The 16,519-nt window shown below is 46.4% G+C and overlaps 6 protein-coding genes across 6 annotated transcripts; 1 reads left to right on the top strand and 5 right to left on the bottom strand.

Annotated features, from left to right (window-relative positions):
- Positions 1 to 199: 199 nt before the first annotated feature.
- Positions 200 to 1,686, bottom strand: N7533_012513 (flavin monoamine oxidase family protein; the record flags this gene model as incomplete). Its single annotated transcript, XM_057109163.1, has 3 exons — positions 200 to 948; positions 1,003 to 1,303; positions 1,369 to 1,686. The coding sequence occupies 3 exons, from the start codon at positions 1,684 to 1,686 to the stop codon at positions 200 to 202; spliced, it is 1,368 nt and encodes a 455-aa protein (XP_056954264.1).
- A 1,103-nt stretch (positions 1,687 to 2,789) lies between these two features.
- N7533_012512 (uncharacterized protein) lies at positions 2,790 to 4,526 on the bottom strand (the record flags this gene model as incomplete). Its single annotated transcript, XM_057109162.1, has 6 exons — positions 2,790 to 3,212; positions 3,271 to 3,503; positions 3,597 to 3,752; positions 3,803 to 3,994; positions 4,066 to 4,327; positions 4,386 to 4,526. 6 exons carry the CDS (start codon positions 4,524 to 4,526, stop codon positions 2,790 to 2,792), a joined length of 1,407 nt encoding a protein of 468 aa, XP_056954263.1.
- A 699-nt stretch (positions 4,527 to 5,225) lies between these two features.
- N7533_012511 (uncharacterized protein) lies at positions 5,226 to 6,383 on the bottom strand (the record flags this gene model as incomplete). Its single annotated transcript, XM_057109161.1, has 3 exons — positions 5,226 to 5,576; positions 5,641 to 5,962; positions 6,013 to 6,383. The coding sequence occupies 3 exons, from the start codon at positions 6,381 to 6,383 to the stop codon at positions 5,226 to 5,228; spliced, it is 1,044 nt and encodes a 347-aa protein (XP_056954262.1).
- Positions 6,384 to 7,095: 712 nt separating this feature from the next.
- Positions 7,096 to 7,878, top strand: N7533_012510 (2-keto-4-pentenoate hydratase; the record flags this gene model as incomplete). Its single annotated transcript, XM_057109160.1, has 1 exon — positions 7,096 to 7,878. One exon carries the CDS (start codon positions 7,096 to 7,098, stop codon positions 7,876 to 7,878), a length of 783 nt encoding a protein of 260 aa, XP_056954261.1.
- A 2,060-nt stretch (positions 7,879 to 9,938) lies between these two features.
- N7533_012509 (uncharacterized protein) lies at positions 9,939 to 10,976 on the bottom strand (the record flags this gene model as incomplete). Its single annotated transcript, XM_057109159.1, has 1 exon — positions 9,939 to 10,976. The coding sequence occupies one exon, from the start codon at positions 10,974 to 10,976 to the stop codon at positions 9,939 to 9,941; it is 1,038 nt and encodes a 345-aa protein (XP_056954260.1).
- A 76-nt stretch (positions 10,977 to 11,052) lies between these two features.
- On the bottom strand, positions 11,053 to 15,984 carry N7533_012508 (uncharacterized protein; the record flags this gene model as incomplete). The annotated part of the gene is made up of 3 exons (XM_057109158.1): positions 11,053 to 14,238; positions 14,523 to 15,823; positions 15,882 to 15,984. 3 exons carry the CDS (start codon positions 15,982 to 15,984, stop codon positions 11,053 to 11,055), a joined length of 4,590 nt encoding a protein of 1,529 aa, XP_056954259.1.
- Between the last annotated feature and the right edge of the window lie 535 nt (positions 15,985 to 16,519).

The raw sequence follows: 16,519 nt of genomic DNA, 5'->3' as shown, positions 1-16,519 counted from the left end.
TCAAGTGGAATCACTACATTTCCTTGCCAGTGAGATATCGCTCTTTTCAAGTTCAAGTTGAGACATGCCAATATTATTGTTTAAATGTAGCCTAAAAGTGACTGCGCACACACCTCGGTAGAGGATATCATATTGGCTTTATGAACACGCGCTCGTTGAAAAAATTCGATGAAAGAGGCCAGGATGAGGTTGCAATGAATCATATCTTTGCAGGGATGTAGTTCAAGCAATCGATTACTTGTTGGGCCCCCTTCTCTCCAGAACAGAGTGCACCTTCCATATAACCCTTCCACTCGGTGCTATACTCTGTGCCGACGAAATGAATATTGCCCACGGGCTGGCCATATACCGATGCGTACTTGGTAAGATGCCCTAGTGCATGAACAGGGGCCAACGCGCCTCTACTAAACTCCTCATGTTGCCATATTTGATCGAAAACCTCGATCGGACGGAAAACTTCGGGCTTTTTGTCGAAAATTTGGAATAGCTGTTTCAACACTATTGATCGACGCTCATGAGGACGGAGCTTACTCCATTCTCGTCCTGGTGCTCCATTCACAAAACAGGTCAAAGAGTAGTGACTCTTTTCATCAACGCTGGTATCCCGTCCCAGCGTGATTGGCCCGGAGAAACTGGCGAAATATCCGTTGAACCCTTCGCTCCGCCACCAGGGCTTGTCATAACACACAATAGCTTTGTTGTAGTCTCCAAGAATTGTTCCGTTTGTTACCTCTCGGACGGCAGGAGGTAAAGGGGGACTGAACTTAAACTCTTTGTACATGGTGCTGGGAACAGACATGATGCACTTCCTAGCGGGAATTCTTTTTCCGTTTCTAGTGACAATCTCAACGTGCGATCCGTGGTCGTTCATTGAAGCTACTGGTGAGGAGAGGTGGATAGAACATGAACCAATTATTTTGGAAAGCTCCTTGGCGATTGATTGTGCCCCTACAGGTTGGTTAGGTTAGCAATTGTGGAAACGCGCACTGATTCAAAGCATACCATCTTGGAATCTGAGGTATTGACCACCGGTAGAATCATCGGCTCGAATGGCGAGAAAGCTTTTGTTACGGCGGCAATAGTCAATAAACCATGCAGCAGATTGCTCTGTTGATTCTAAGCCGTGCATGACCCGAGACCAGATGTTAACCATCTTGATAACCTTTGGTAGAGCGCCCAGCTGTCGGACGTATGCATCCAAGGTTAGGCTGTCTACCTCCGCGGACGGCAAGCCAGGACGGAGGGATTCGGCTTGAAAATGGTCCCGAATGAGCCCAAGATTATCTTTCTCCTCAACGCTCCACTAGAAACACATCCAAGTTCAAGTTAGCATGTGTAATAGCCAGAGTAGAAATCAAATGTGCTAACCTCCGGAGCGACACCGAAAGGAAACTCGAATCTTTCATTCTCACTTTCTTGCATGATAGCAGTCCCTTCTAGACGCTGCTTCACAACCTTCAAGCCAAAGTGCTGAGCGTACTTCCAAACACGCGGCTGCAGACTATCATTGATCCAGGCGCCACCTAGCTCGGCACAGCCTCGTTCTGAAGCCAACGGCACGCTCCATATCTTTCCGCCGACGCGGTCGCGAGCTTCAACAACAGCAACTGAGAGACCGGCCTGCTTGGCAGAATACGCGGCCTGGAGGCCACTAAAGCCAGCTCCAATGACAACGAGATCGAGCATAATAGAGATGTTGCTTGGATTTGTAAATTCGGATTCACAGAATTGGGAAAGGGAGACGTCACTCGAGGAGACAAAAATGTGTTTGAAACCAAAACAAAAAAAACAAAAAAAAACAATCAGATGTCTGGTGGGACTGGATGTTTGCGCTTTAGGTCCATTCTGCTTTTTCCCCGGACAGAGTGTAGAATCAGACTGGGGTAGCTCCCTCGGGTTCGAAGCCGACCTCCCGGGGTAAACCTCGGCTCCACAATTGGGGTCCCTCAGTCTTGGCTCGGGTTGAATTAAGGTCAGATTGCCCAACAATCACGAAAGTGGGATCATTACCCGTTTTGGGTAATACATGACGCATGGGTCAATAGTAGGGATTGCCGATGGGATTGACTTTGGGGGCTAAAGGTTGAAGGTTTACCCTTGCCCGAGTCCGAGCCGGAGGATGAATATCGGCTCGGACTGTGGCAACTCGGAGACTCACCGAGCCAGCGCCCGGAATGCGGATAACATGCTTTAGTTTGTAAACTTACCCCCCGCGCTATATAGACTAGTTTTGGATTTTGGATTACCGGCTCTTTTGGGTACCGAGATTCTGTCAATGTGAAACCATCCCACTTGTGTAGTGTTGTACATTTCCAATCGGAGTTTTGAAAGTGTGCGAGTAAGCAAGGCAAAGTAGATTTGGAACTACCTGGGAATCGAAATTTCATCCGTGAATGGTGGCACTCGTAGGTATGCATTTTGCCCCAAGGCCTGTGTTTGAGGCTTTATTGACTATTTGCCTGTTCACATCCTTGCTTTGCTGCTAGATGAATAATCTCAAAATTTTCAATAGCTAGATTTGCCGCGTAATGTGTTTGATGCTTATCGTATGTACTGAGCTACCTAAGTATGCATATAGACGGAGCTGCCATGGAAGTTGACGGAAGACCAGGGTTTTCACTGCCAAATATAGGCAGTACTTTAACTTTTCCATTTTCACACATCCGTCACCTCCTATCTACAGCACCGTTCTCTGAAACTGCATACACAGTAGCCATGCTATCCACAATCAGTACCCATAAGTCTGTACGAGGAACACAATGCTATTCGTTCATTGACTTCTCTTTCGACTAGGTCGAATTCGAATTATCAGCACAAGAGAATGCGGCAGAACCCCCACTACTGGCATACGCAGAAACAATACTCATGACTGAGCCATAGGTTCCTGCCACCATCAAGAAACACCCAATGGCAATCACGAAACTGCTCCATATAACCATTGACAGCCAAGTTTTCTTTTTCTCAACTTTGCCCTTACCCCAGTTGTCGTACAGCCACATAGCTCCCATTGGCTGCAGACACATGACAGGGCCAAGTAAAGCACCAATGAGGGAAACAAGATCATCAAATACTGGAATGGTGCTTGCAATAATATAAGCGATGACGGTGATGCCGGAGGTACAGCCGATCCATGTAGCCCAATGTGTGAGACTGTTGCTGGTAAGGTGCTTCGAGCCTCGAAGGAGGTGGACGAAGATAAATTTGGCAGGAATCTATGTGCGAAGTTACGTCAGAAATGGGTTGCATGTTTCCCCCAAGGCTTCAGCTTACATGGGTGACAATTGTCATGGTCACAAGTAGTCCGGGTATAGCAAATGCATAGCTGATGATCTTCACAGTACCACCAGCCGAGCCAAGGGCTGGTGAAGACACATGAGTACCACAATAGTAGTAGATGAGGCAGCCAATGACTGCGTAGACAATGGTAACCCCGGCTTGACAGGCAAGCACGGCTTTGCCATATTGACGTGGGTCACGCATTTCGGACACGATGGAGAAAAAGCCTGGAGTTCGAAACTCGAGTTAGTAAAAGTGGCCCTAAAACAAAAGGCATTTCGCGATTGCGGAAAACTTGAGTCTCGCTAAGTAAATCTTACCGGGTGTTCCGGAGAAGGCGAACAGGAGATTTGACACTGCTGCAATCGCTTTTGGAAAAGTAGGCTTGGTGGTAACCTCCCAATCAGAAACCCAATCATTACTTGATGCAGATGCAGGGCCACCGTTGATGCCGACCGCAATTGTAACAATCAGGACTAAAGCACATTAGTCGGCAGCTTCAGGAGTCAAGTAATTTGAAACATACTAGCAGTGAGAATGCATGGCAGTCCAACCCATGCCAGCCAAGTAATCTTGCCTAGAGTTCGGATACTGCTGAAAGCACACCCGAAGATCGCAGCAATTGCGACGAAAGCTGCAGTGCAAGTGGCATGGGTCGAGACAGCATTCAACCCGATAGAAAGACTTAGAATAGCCGAACCACTGTTGAAGATGTAATCTGTATGCGGTAAGTGACTGCCTTATCTGTTGGTCTCATTCAACCAAAACCACATCATGAGGGAACCGTACACAAGCAGAATCCAACCGAGAGGACAACTCGTCCTGGCAAGCCAAACATGATTCCACCGGCATCATCAATGCTATAGACTCCGGGATGATTGATCTTAAAGTCTCCGATAATATATCCAGACCAAGTAGTTATACAGGCGATGGTAAGAAGACAAATAATGCCTGGGATCATGCCCAAAACATCCAAGGCAGACGGAATAGCAAGGACACCAAGGCCGATTTGAGTTTTCATCATGAGGATGACGGTTCCTGTAAATCCAACCTACGACTCGGACTAGTTAGCAGTTGTAATGTACAACTTGATGAATGCTTCTACTGACATTGCGAAAGTTGGGACCGTCATCTGTAATTTCTCCGAATACATCATCGTAAGTGGTGACTTCAAGTTGCTGCGTGTCTGGTTTGTCGTTTGACGCGTCCGACGCATCCAATGCATCCGACTTTTTCATAGTATTTTTCATGGTGCAATCAATCGAATTGAGGTGCGATTTATTTTCTCCTTGGCGAACAAGTTGATCTTATATAGAGGCAGGGCATTGGGGAAAATGGCGGTGCCCAATAAGAGGGGTTGTAATTTTATCACCAGGGAGGATTTCTGGGGACCCCGCAAATTGGCATGAATTAGGTTTACTGCCCTCTGTGAGGATCCGCATGGCAATCGTGGTCGGATGAACCCGATATATTAGCGAAAGGCCTCGGACCGGGCCCGAGACCCCCAGCCTATTTACGTGATCTCGGCTGATGGGCAAGCTAGGACCTTCTCCATTTCCCCACACTAACTATTCCGTACTAACTAGTTACTATCGGTAGTGCGCATTATGACGCATACTGTATTACAATAGGGCATGTATGTATAATCTGGATTATGTGTAAGAGCTAATAGATCGCATGGTTCATTAGCGGTTTCTGCAAGACTAAGTCTACGATCCCGATGCTTTGAGCGACACACATGGTATACTCAGTATCACAGAATAAGAGGCAAGCAAGATGTCAATACTTGGTAGAAGAAACAACAATGGGAAATTAATTAAGCGAAAGCAAGTAAAAGAAATCTAACATTTGAATTAAATTTGATAAAATCTTGCACATTCTACGAACAATTTCAATGCCCTCTTCAAGTCCAAATTTGTGCAATTGTAAACGTTTTTAATATGGTCATTCTAATCCACCTCCTGGATTTCAGTAAGCATGGACTCAATGAACAGCTTCTGGTTGGTAAGAAATCGTTTGATCTCCGGAATGTTGAAAGGTCGCTTGGCAATCTCACGCTCTCGCTCCTGCTTCAATTGGTGGCGAATTCGCTCTTCCAGAACCTCTAGACGGTACTGGGTGTACTGAGTGTATAGCTCAGAGATGTTGCTAATTCCTCGCACTCCCACCAAAACGGTCTCGTCCTTGACTAGGGGCGACTTTGCCCGGAAGCAAGTAACCATACTGATGCGCTCACGGCCACCGAGGGCCTTCAGAGCCTGGTGCTCGATATAGCGTCCTTGCATAACAACAGCGGTTCCCTATACGAAGTGGCAAGTCAGAAATACTGCCTAACCCGGCTATATTCAAGGAGGTTTAACTCACCATAGCTGGCCCGCGAACCTTCTTAATTTCTCCGCTAGGGGCTCTCAATGCGGTCTCTCCGCCAACCATGCCAGTGCAATCAGAAAGCATAGTCACACACACAAATGGGAAACTGTCGTAGTGCCAAGCAACAGCAGGAAGATCCTCATCACTTTGCACCAGATTCACAGTCTGCTCCACATTTGCATTCTCATCCCGAATCGAGATGTTGATGTTTGCTATTTCGAAGTCGATAGAGGGTACCAGGTCGATGCCTGCCACTTCTGAAATTCTGGCTAGCACCTCGGGAGACTTCCAGGCACTGTATGTGAAAGGAGCGCGTCTGAAACAGTTAGCCAGAAGCCTGTAGCACGACATCGATGAGGTACTCACGCTGCGCCCATACCTCGTACCATGTTCTTGTTGAATGTGGAAGAATACTGGCACTCTTCGAGGACCTTCTCGTCGAAAATCTCAGCCCGAATCTGGGCGATGGCCTCTTGAGTAAAGAGAGGGAAAGGCTCAGTGGCCGCGTGAGGTGAAATGCCATGTCCCTTGAGTCCAATCTGCTCCATAGTTGTGATAGACTTCGGAGGCTGGAAGTTCAAATGCTTGGCAGGGTCAAAGGCCTCGCGCTTTTCAACCTTTGCGCCGTCGATCAAAGACTGGGGTAGCTGATTGGAGGGGCGCATAGCCTTCTTGGTCGAAGGACCAATGACGACTGGCGGCTCAACGTCTTCATAGGAGATTGCTGAAGGTGCCATTGTGTATGTGTTTGGTAGAGTATAGAATAGGGAAGAGGGAAGATTGATTGGTATGCTTGTGTCTGATAGAAGAATTGCTACCTGAAAAATGCAAGTGAAGTTTATATAATTTGAAAAGTTGTGGTTCTCCGCATCGAAGCCGAGCGATTAGCAGAAAGAAGGTCGTGTGATTCTCACTACGGACAACTCCACCAGATCCCGAGACGGCCCTGGACTCTTCCTCCCCTCATGGCCATGTGGATTCAATCTGAACCGTGCCCTGGGGTACATCCGAAGGCGTTATCTCAAAAATATGATGTTTATCTCCTAGATTTTCACCTCGCTCGGGTGAAGGCGAGAGTGGAGCCAGGCACCGAGAATGTTGAGGGTTTGCTCTAGATGAGCCGACGAGTAAGTTCGGCTGGGGTTCGGCTTCTGATCCGACGCCTTAAGAACATCCGCTTTATCTCGGCTCATTTCTCATGGTTATGGAATAAGGAAGGTCATTGTGATTTGGAGTGGGTAAAGCGACATCCATTGTACGAACCCCCCCGCTTATTCGGAATCCTCTGGCGAGATACCCGAGCCATGGACTCGCACGAAGATAGCACAACGCGGTTTCAAAATCTTTTATAAGTATACCGTGCTTCCTAATAACTTTCCTTCTATTACGATACCAAGTTTCTACGACATTCATCTATCTAATTCTCTTCTGTATTACATATTTTCTACCATGTCCGCATTTGACCTAAACGATGTCGCGGTTGCGCTTCGCACCGCTCGGGCTGAAGGAAAGCCTATCGACCCTCCATCAAAGACTTGGCCCAGCCTGAATGCCGACGACGGTTTCAAAATTCAGGAGCTCAATTCCCTTCACGCTGTTCAAAATGGCGACCGATTGGTTGGATATAAGCTCGGAAATATCGCGAAAGTGATGCAAACCGCCTTTGGCCTCGACCACCCTGACTACGGATTTCTACATGCAAGCTCTTTCCTTTACGAGGGTACTTCCATCCCTCGTGAGAAATTCATCAAGCCATATGTTGAATTGGAGCCCGCATTTGTACTGAAGAGTGATCTCAAAGGCCCTAATGTCACTGTCGCCGATGTCATCAGCGCGATCGACTATGCCCTCCCTGCTATTGAGATCATTGACTCTCGTGTCAAGAACTGGGCTATTGATCTCCCCGATACCCTGGCCGACAATGGATCTACTGGAGCTATTATTCTTGGTGGCACCCCGCGCAAGATCTCCGACCTCAATCTTAGCAACACTCGTGGCTACTTGAAGTGCAACGGCCAACAGGTGATGGAGGGAAACACAAAAAACATTCTTGGAAACCCATTAGCAGCAACTGCGTGGCTGATCAACACTTTATCGAAGTATGGCATCGAGTTCAAGGCAGGGCAGCTCATTATGCCGGGAAGTTGCTTAGAGGCGGTTCTGATTCAGGGACCTGGACAGTGGTCTTGCACATATGAAGGATGGGGAACCATCGAATTCGAAATTGTATAGAAACATTCTACAGAGAGCATATGACTTCATGAGCTGTCTAGGTAGATTTATAGATTGTTCCACTATTTCCAGTTTCATTCTCGTATAAATATCCTTTCACCCGTCCACATTTCTCGATGGTTGATGAGCTGCAGGTCTCTCGTCATTGAGTTTATCAATCTGTAGTCTCATCTGTCCTTCCAAGGACATGGAAATTTTGTCAAAGCTTTGACTACTGTTGAGCATTTATTTTGCCCTGCCTGACGGAAGAACGGTCTATGAAGTTGGGAGGCGGACCTCAGCCTGAGGGAAGGTTTAACTACGTATGTAGGGCTCCGTGATGGGTGCAATTTATGACAACCTCGCATATCTAGACGACTGCGGGGATTTGGACTTTTTGGGGGGGGGGGGGGGTTACTGCTCGTTCTTTGTATATTTCCTCCATAAGATATTTGGTTTTGAAAGCATCTAAAACCGTACAACCATACATACATACTAGTATTAATAAGTCCAAACAACGTCATGATACAGCTTTCTGGGTTGGAAATCTATGTTCACCCTAATATTTGGGAGATTCCACCTAGCCCCTGGTAATAAAGAATTTAGGTGGTATATATGACCCATATGAGAGAGTATCCTGGAGTCTTCCACCTTCAACTGAGAGCCCTGAAAATTATGGAACTAAGCTCTTGTCCGTTTGAACGTATGTAGTCCTCCAAGGCTGTCAAGGATTCGTAGGGACAAGAGATACATTTCTCCCTCAACATTCTATCCAACAACAAGTTGCTCTCTCATGCTCCGTGATGACATATTTGCCTGGTATATCCTTTTGAAAAACGCGGGAAAGCATCATCCAGAAAAAGTTTTTGGCATACCGAGCACTTTCTTTGGATTACTTTGTCAGTGCTCCCAGGAACTGTCCTACTTCGTCTTATTTGCCTCCCTGGCCTCAAAATTTCTTTGAGATATTGTATTATTACAGTGACTGCAAGGGAAGTGATAGAGTATGCAGTCAAAGGAAGCAAACTTTCGCGATCTGCTCCTTTTCTCCAGCTCAAAAGTTGAAAGACTGTTTCCAGCGTATCTCGATTCGATATAGATTTGCTATTTAATCTAGGACCTGCCCGGGCTTGTATCCACTCAGTAAGCTGGCCTGGAAGGTCTCCCCAGCTAAACTCTTCCGGTGTCGTACTTGGGGGGTGTTCGAGTCACCGAATAACTAATTGCAGAAGCTCACTATCAACAAGGTCATGATAGACCCTCTGGAAAGACAAAATGGTATTTGCCAGGCCATAAGCTCTCTCTTGTCGAAGTTTTTTCTGCAAATCACTGACCTTTGGCTTGCCGAAACCAAGTATTTCGATTAGCTCACCGGCTGATCTTGCGGTATTTCCTGTTTGAGCTTGAGCTCGATCATTGGCTGTAGAGGTCTTGCGAAAGAGTGAAGTATTCTAGTCATTTCTTGGATTTTCTCACTTTTCCGACGATGCTTTTCCTGATACTTGTCTGTGAAGACCCTTCTCACAGCCTGAAGGAATTTCCGGTTGTTTGCCTTACATTGTTCTTTCTGTTCCCTAGTAAGTTGATTTCTCACACACGAAAAAATAAAAACATACAACATATATTGCATGGCGGTGGTCACCTAGCGCCCACGATTTGTCCTAAGCTCACTGCACTAGCGAAGCGCCCCTTCACCTGAAGGGCCGGAAGTAACATACAAAAGTCGCATTTGTAAATTCTGGCAAGGAAAGATTAAGAAAGTACTGGAAAGAACATAAGAGATGAAATGAATAGTCTTCACTGTTGTTCACCAGGCCATCTTCACCAAGCTACTAGTACTATTGATCCATTACTAAGTCACCTTCTCACTTATCTGAAACCAAAAAGCAACTATCTATTAATCAATATTAGTAATGAGAAAAGGAGGACGACGACATGACGAAAGCTGCACATCTCAGGAGATTACTGTCTGGGAAGAATGTAAATGAAACTGTTAAAATTCTAAACAAGAGAAGACAGAATAGATTGGGCCTAGAGCAGCTATTGAAATTATAGTTGTCATTTCGGGTACTGTGAAAATCTCAATTAAGAGTCCAATCATGAGAAGAACTTAAGCATAGAAGACCGAAAGATTGACAGGCCAGACAAATGTCAAAATTGAAACAAGTATTGCAGGTATAGTAGGCAAGGCCATGAGAGATCATTCCAGTACACACATCACAGGACCTAGAGGACTGGCGAGTTTCAGTTGAAGAATATTCTGTGTCACGGCCAACTTCGTAGAAAGCAATGGCCATTTGTTGAACCCATTGGCGCACGAGCTCAACTACACTTCTGCGTTCACTTCTGCTCGCCCACCACATTAGCTTGTAGCCAAGGTTGTCTTCCGGGTCAATTGGAGCTCCGGTCAATGGAAGCAGAAAATTGATAGTTTTCTCATGTGCGTTTCGGATAGCGGCGCACAAGGGTGTCATTTGATAGCGGTCTTTGAAATTCGGAAAGGCATTATGTCGTAGAAGTATCTGTAATATTTCGACATGCCCCCTGGCCGCAGCAAGGAAAAAAGGTGTCCTTCCAGTGTCATCTTGAACATCGATAACAATATCCGGTCGTGTGAGGAGTAGATTGACCAGGTTAGAATAGCCGTATTCAGAGGCATAATGCAGAGGCGTATGACCTCTTTTGTTGATTGAATTGACGCTAGCCCCCTTTTCAAGAAGTAGTTCTACCATCTGAAGATGACCAAAACACGAGGATATAATGATTGGCGGGTAACCTCGACCACCAACTATCTGAATATCCGCTCTATTCGAGACATGAGGGTTTATCACTGTGCGGTGGCCATTTTCAGCGGGTCTGGTCATTGTTGAAGAGCCAGAATTGATAACAGCCAGAATCTCCGTCCTGTGACTTAAGAGGCACCGTAAGACCTTTTCATCTCCATTGAAACAAGCAGTCCGTAGCAATTTGTCATAAATTTCACCCTCTGTATTCGTATTGGCCCCGCGCTCTAGCAACAACTGCACAGAATGGCCATGTCCCCATTCACAAGCAGCTTGTAGTGCAGCGTAGTAGTGTGTGAGTTGAGCATCGACGTCAGCTCCAGGGTCTAGAATCATTTGTAAAATTTCCTCGTGGCCTTCTCCACAGACAGAACTTGGTGTACAGATGTGTTGGTCATTTCCATCATCGAGGCTAACCCTGGAGGTTAACAGCTCCTGAATGACCCTGTTGTGGTGAAAGGATTGATCTCCCCCCCTCTCCCTCCTCGCCCCGGTCGTCCTCGTCGTTTCTTTTATCCTGGAAGTCTATAAGGGGGAATGACTCTTTGATGACTTGGTATTGATCCTGGATATGACCACAGGAGCGACTGGTCACCAGGAATTTCAACCAAGTTCCCTTTGTGAAAAATAGCGAATTGTCGTGGAAGTGCTTGAGCTTTGTGATCAGACGCCCTTGATCATCCTGACGGCATTCGTTAAGAGCATCAATTACACAGATAATTTTGAGAGATACATCACTGAATGCTGCCGCCATCAATATCTCCCAAAGCTCGTCAACTTTCCGTCGAATTCGCTTTCCATTGTTTTCCCAAGTCGAAGATGCATGATGAATTAAATGAGGCCTCTGGTCGAAAAGCTGGTGAAGAATTGCACATAGTGCGGAAGCAAGGTTGTTCTGTTCATCGCTCTCCTCAAAAAAGAAATAACAAACCGTCACCGTCGGGCTTGAGGTGGGTATGTAGTCCTCGACGATTGATCGAGCAAATCCGGATTTTCCACGGCCCGAGTCAGCTACTATCCATAGAACGTCACTGCGTGTGTTGTTCCACCAACGAATGTATGCAGGGTTCCCAAGAGTTGCTTGATTAAAAGCTTCGACGACGCTTTGGCGATAGGGATCTTTTTGTTCTTCGTATTTTGTCACTCGAAAAGCTTGGTGGCATCGTCGTTGATCCGTCGAACCCCCTGTGACATCGTCTTGCAGAACGCGGCAGTCTGGCACACAATCCAGCAGGTCTTTGGTAAACAGAGGCCCACCGTTTTCCTGGAAATGCAAAATTAGGACCTGCCCCAAGCAAGTTCCAATGGCAAGGGATAATCCAGATCGAGCCCAGGCACTCGGTCGATATGCCGATGGAACCCAAATGACGTTTCTGCCCCCGAAAGTTATCCACTCGCCTCGAGAACCGTAAAACGGCTGCGCTGGTGAAATGTTCAAGCTATGAGAAGAAGAGCTGGCCGAGACGATGGCATCCAATTTGAAGGTTCCAATTGGGGTATCAAGGTCATTCGAATTGAATGGACTGAATTGAAGGTTTCTGGGTGAAGGGACATGAAATCCTGTTATGCATTGAACAGAGACAGTATCCCAAATTCTCACAGTGTTGTCTGTTGATCCGGATGCGAGTCTGTGTCCATCATGCGACCAAGTAGTCGATAAAATATTGCTGTCATCGCCTGGATGCTGCAGTATACAGATAATCTGTTTCATGGCAAGATCCAAGACTTTAATTGTATTTCCTTCCCATCCTGTAGCAATTCGACTCTCATCTGGTGACCAGGAAACTGAACTCATGTGTTTGTTGCAATGCGCGAAATCAAAGCTCCAAATACACTGCCTGTTGGAAATTCCCCAGACCTGAATAGAAGAACCCCATGAGCTTGCTGCCAAGCGGCTATCATCGCCAGACCACGCGATTGCAGTGATTGGACCTCCTTTCGCATCGATACAAAATTCAAACCGTCCAGTATCTGGGCACCAGACCCATGCGTCACAATTCCATCCATCGGAGTCGACTTGCTGTCCTTTGTGTCTCCATTCACTCATGTGTTTGCGTGTGGCAATACCGTCGCAGAGTGGTGATCGATCTTTAGCAATCTTATGTCTCCATCGGCTATAAGTGAAGGTTGTTGCGATGTAATCGCTCTTATGAGACCATTCAGCGACAGAAAGTGCCCAGTTCTTCGCCTCGAGGATTAATGTACAATCCCCAGAAGCCGTGTCCCAAATCCGGACTTCGCAATCATCAGATCCGGATATCAATCGGGCTCTGTCTGGTGACCAGGAAATCACATTAACCGAATCGCCATGTTGTTGCAAAGTTGGGGCAGATGGCCGGGTTGCATCCCATATCTTGACGTTAGTATCATTTGATCCTGAAGCAATCTTTGTCCCGTCTGGTGACCATTCGACCGAATTTATGTCTTCGGTATGCCCCTTGAGAGTAGATGTGCATTTTCCAGAGGATGAGTTCCAGATACGAACTAAGTATTCAGACGATCCTGCAAGCCAAGCCCCATCCCGCGACCAGGCAAGTGATCTCACAAATCCGGTGTGTCCAGTGTGAATCGATAAGCATGTTTCGGTGGTCACGTCCCAAATTCGAAGCCCTTCGTTCAAACCAATCGTTGCAAGTCCGCCATTGTCGTACGACCAGATAATATCTGTCAGATTACCACCCGGCTTATGTAGAACGTGTAGAAGATCTCCAGCTCTTGTATCCCAAATACTGATTCTGGAATCCGTCTCCTTTATTGCGAGTCGAGTTCCATCTTTGGACAAGTACAGACTTGAAAGCTTGTTCCAGATACGACGATTGACTGGCATGAGCGTGAACATACTTTCGTCGGTTACTGGGTCACTGATTAAGATACTTTCATCACGTTCCCATCTAGCAACTCGAATCATATCTTCTGTCCAGGAAAATGAAGCGTCAAGGTTATATGCGCAGAAACTGGGACATGTGCATAAACCGGAATCGGGGTCACATAGCGGCCTTTCGGGTGATGGATCGCAAATCATGAAATTCTTTTTCACTGACCATGTTGCTAGTCGATTTTGATTTTGTAACCATGTGACACATTCTATAGCGGATGTTTCTTTGGAAAATGCTACACATTCTCTGGTAGCTGTGTCCCAGATCTTGATTGCGCCGTCCGAGGACCCTGATGCAAGTCGAGTTCCATCCGGCGACCACGCTATCGAAGTTATGCCTTCCTCATGCCCATAAATACTTGATATGCACTGTCCGGTGGAAGTGTCCCACAGTTTGACTGTCTTATCAGTGGATCCGGATGCGACATAGAGTCCATCTTGTGACCATGCTATTGAATTAACGCCTTCTCCATGTCCCTGGAGAGTGAAGATACATGAGTCCCAATCAATATCCATTCCATGGACCCCAAGAATCCACTTGGGTATCTGGCTCTGGTGTTGCAATCTGGTCTTGCTTTGAGTGGGGGTAAAAAGTAGTGATGAGCAATATACTTGAAGTGGCCATTTCTCGATTGCAAAGTGATGCTGTCGAGTAAATCTAATTGCATCATCGACTTTTTGTCCCAGGAGTGTTTCGGTGCGGTTGTCGCCCATCCCATCATTCTAATTCTCGATGTTAAAATGTTATGTTTGATCAGGGGATTGGGCCGTACTTTTAATAAGTCACCAAGCCTGCACATTGCCGCTATTCCCTGGGAGACGCTACGCATTAGGCTGAGGGACTCGAGCCAGTGAAGAAGACTCTCGTTGAAAAACAAGCTGACTGATCCAGTTTCCTGAAAATCATCTTGTGCCATTCCGCTCGCATGACAGATCTGCAGATGATCGACCCAATATAGGCAAGAGTATTTTAATGGAGCTAATGGGTCTGTGTCAGGCGGGCTCACTTCGTTGATGGGAAGAGAAGGTATCTTCAAGCGGTATATGTCGTATTTCAGTCGCTGCAGGGCTTGGAGGGACCGCTGAAAGATTGAGTAGTGCTCGTTTTCTATCCCCACATCAAACAAATCGTTGGGTCTATGTACCATTAAGAAATCTTTGGCGGACAAATGCACAAAGAAAATAGTGCGCTGGCGAAGTACTAAAAATGAGTAACAGCCTCCGATAATTTGCTCGAAGAATTCATGTTCGTCTCCAATGTCCTCTGGTAAATCGACCAATGTGGGAAATTCGTCTAGGGTAATGGGCCGGTGCACTAACAACATAGTCCTCAAGATCTGTTTGCAAAGCTCCGAATCCTCCGATCTGCACAAGCGATTCATCATACTTGCATACAAAGGTGTAAGCCCAGGTGGGAATGTATTCAATAATGATCGAGCTTTCCATGCAGCTTTTGACTGGAGCTCGGTGCAAACCAAGCTGACCCAAAGAAAAGTCCCTTGAGAATTTGAAAGTAGATGATTCAAAACAGCATCCTGAAGGTCATCATTGTATCCTTTCTTCGCAGCTAACTTCTGGACTCTGTAACGGATAAACACAGCGACAGCATCCCATACAGATTGTTCGTTCAGTTCCAATGATAGTCTCATTTCTGTCGCAGAGAAAAGCTGATCCTCAATTTCTGGTTCGTTCCGGCTTGATACAATCCATTTCACTTGTGGATGCACCGAGGAGATTTGGCAAATGAGATCGAGTAGCAAACGTTGATCTTCAATACACTCATCAAGGGCATCAACGATCACAAATGCTCCTTTTAAGTTTGGGTCTCTCAGGATATTACAGAAGATGTTCGAAAGAGCATCCCATGCGTTTCCATCGGAGAAGAGTTGACTTCCTCTTTGGTCGTATCGCGTCCGCACATGAAAGACAAGAGATGGCTGTCCGATCACAAGGAGGTATATGAGGCCACGCAGGACCGCAAGAGCACCATTACGTGCAGTATCCGATGCTTCGCAAAAGAAATATGAAAAAAGGGTAGTGTCGGACGTCGAGCTGGTTAGCTCATCAATCAGCCCGCAAAGCAGCATTGTTTTGCCCTTTCCAGGGTCGCCCTTGACCCATAGGAGCCGGTTGTTGAGGTCGTCGCGCCATTGTTGGTAGTCTGCGTTGTCGAGAACCCAGCAGTAAGCCTCTTTGAGCAGTCCTCCTTTAACCCGCTTGATACGGGTTATATCGTCCCGGGGATCAGTAACCAGTAGAGCTTGTAGATCCCGCAGACATTCTTGATTCCGATCGTCTTCTGTTTTCCCTAGCAGGACAAGAGGCCGTTAGTCATGATGATTTGACCAGACTTTCTATTAACATACCCTCTGAGACGTGGAAATTTATATCACCCCCAACCTCAAGTTTATCTGCTTGGATGCCGGAATTGTAGTTGCCAAAATTCGAGGTTATGTGGTGTGAAGCCATGGAAGTTGGGTTCTCGAGGTATTTTCCACGGAAAAGAAGATTTATACGTGTGGATGTAAGTTCGGGAGCATAATGCGGCGGCGTTGCCTTATTTATCAAGAGGATCGGATGTAACAGATTACGATTGAATACAATCCCACCATGGTCGTAGATCGGCGCGTAACGTGTAATACATAGCCTAATGCCAAGCATACAGAATATCTTTCTCAATAGGGATTAGTGAGGCTTAGTAATTGGGTCTTGGTTGGTTGATACCTCTAATACGTATTCAGACATACCCTAGCCTAATTAGAAATAGCATCATATACTATGCAGTACGAGAGGTGTAGTGTCCTGAATTACAGTGGTACGTACGACTGGGGTTTTAAGGGGTTGTTTTGGCCCATCCCTTGGGTACGCCGAAGTGAGGTGACAATGATGAAATACGTACTACTCCTAGTTGCAATAGCCTTCGGTTCAAGCTATGGGGTTTATGTATTAGGACCTTCTAGTTACCCCCCACAACTCGAGGAACGAGAAGGTAACATGGAGTAAA

This window comes from Penicillium manginii (assembly GCF_028828005.1).
Source record: "Penicillium manginii strain IBT 31320 chromosome Unknown utg000009l:1.0-3297300.0:1.0-3298630.0, whole genome shotgun sequence".
Classification (NCBI taxonomy): domain Eukaryota; kingdom Fungi; phylum Ascomycota; class Eurotiomycetes; order Eurotiales; family Aspergillaceae; genus Penicillium; species Penicillium manginii.
This window is presented reverse-complemented; position numbering and strand designations above follow the sequence as displayed.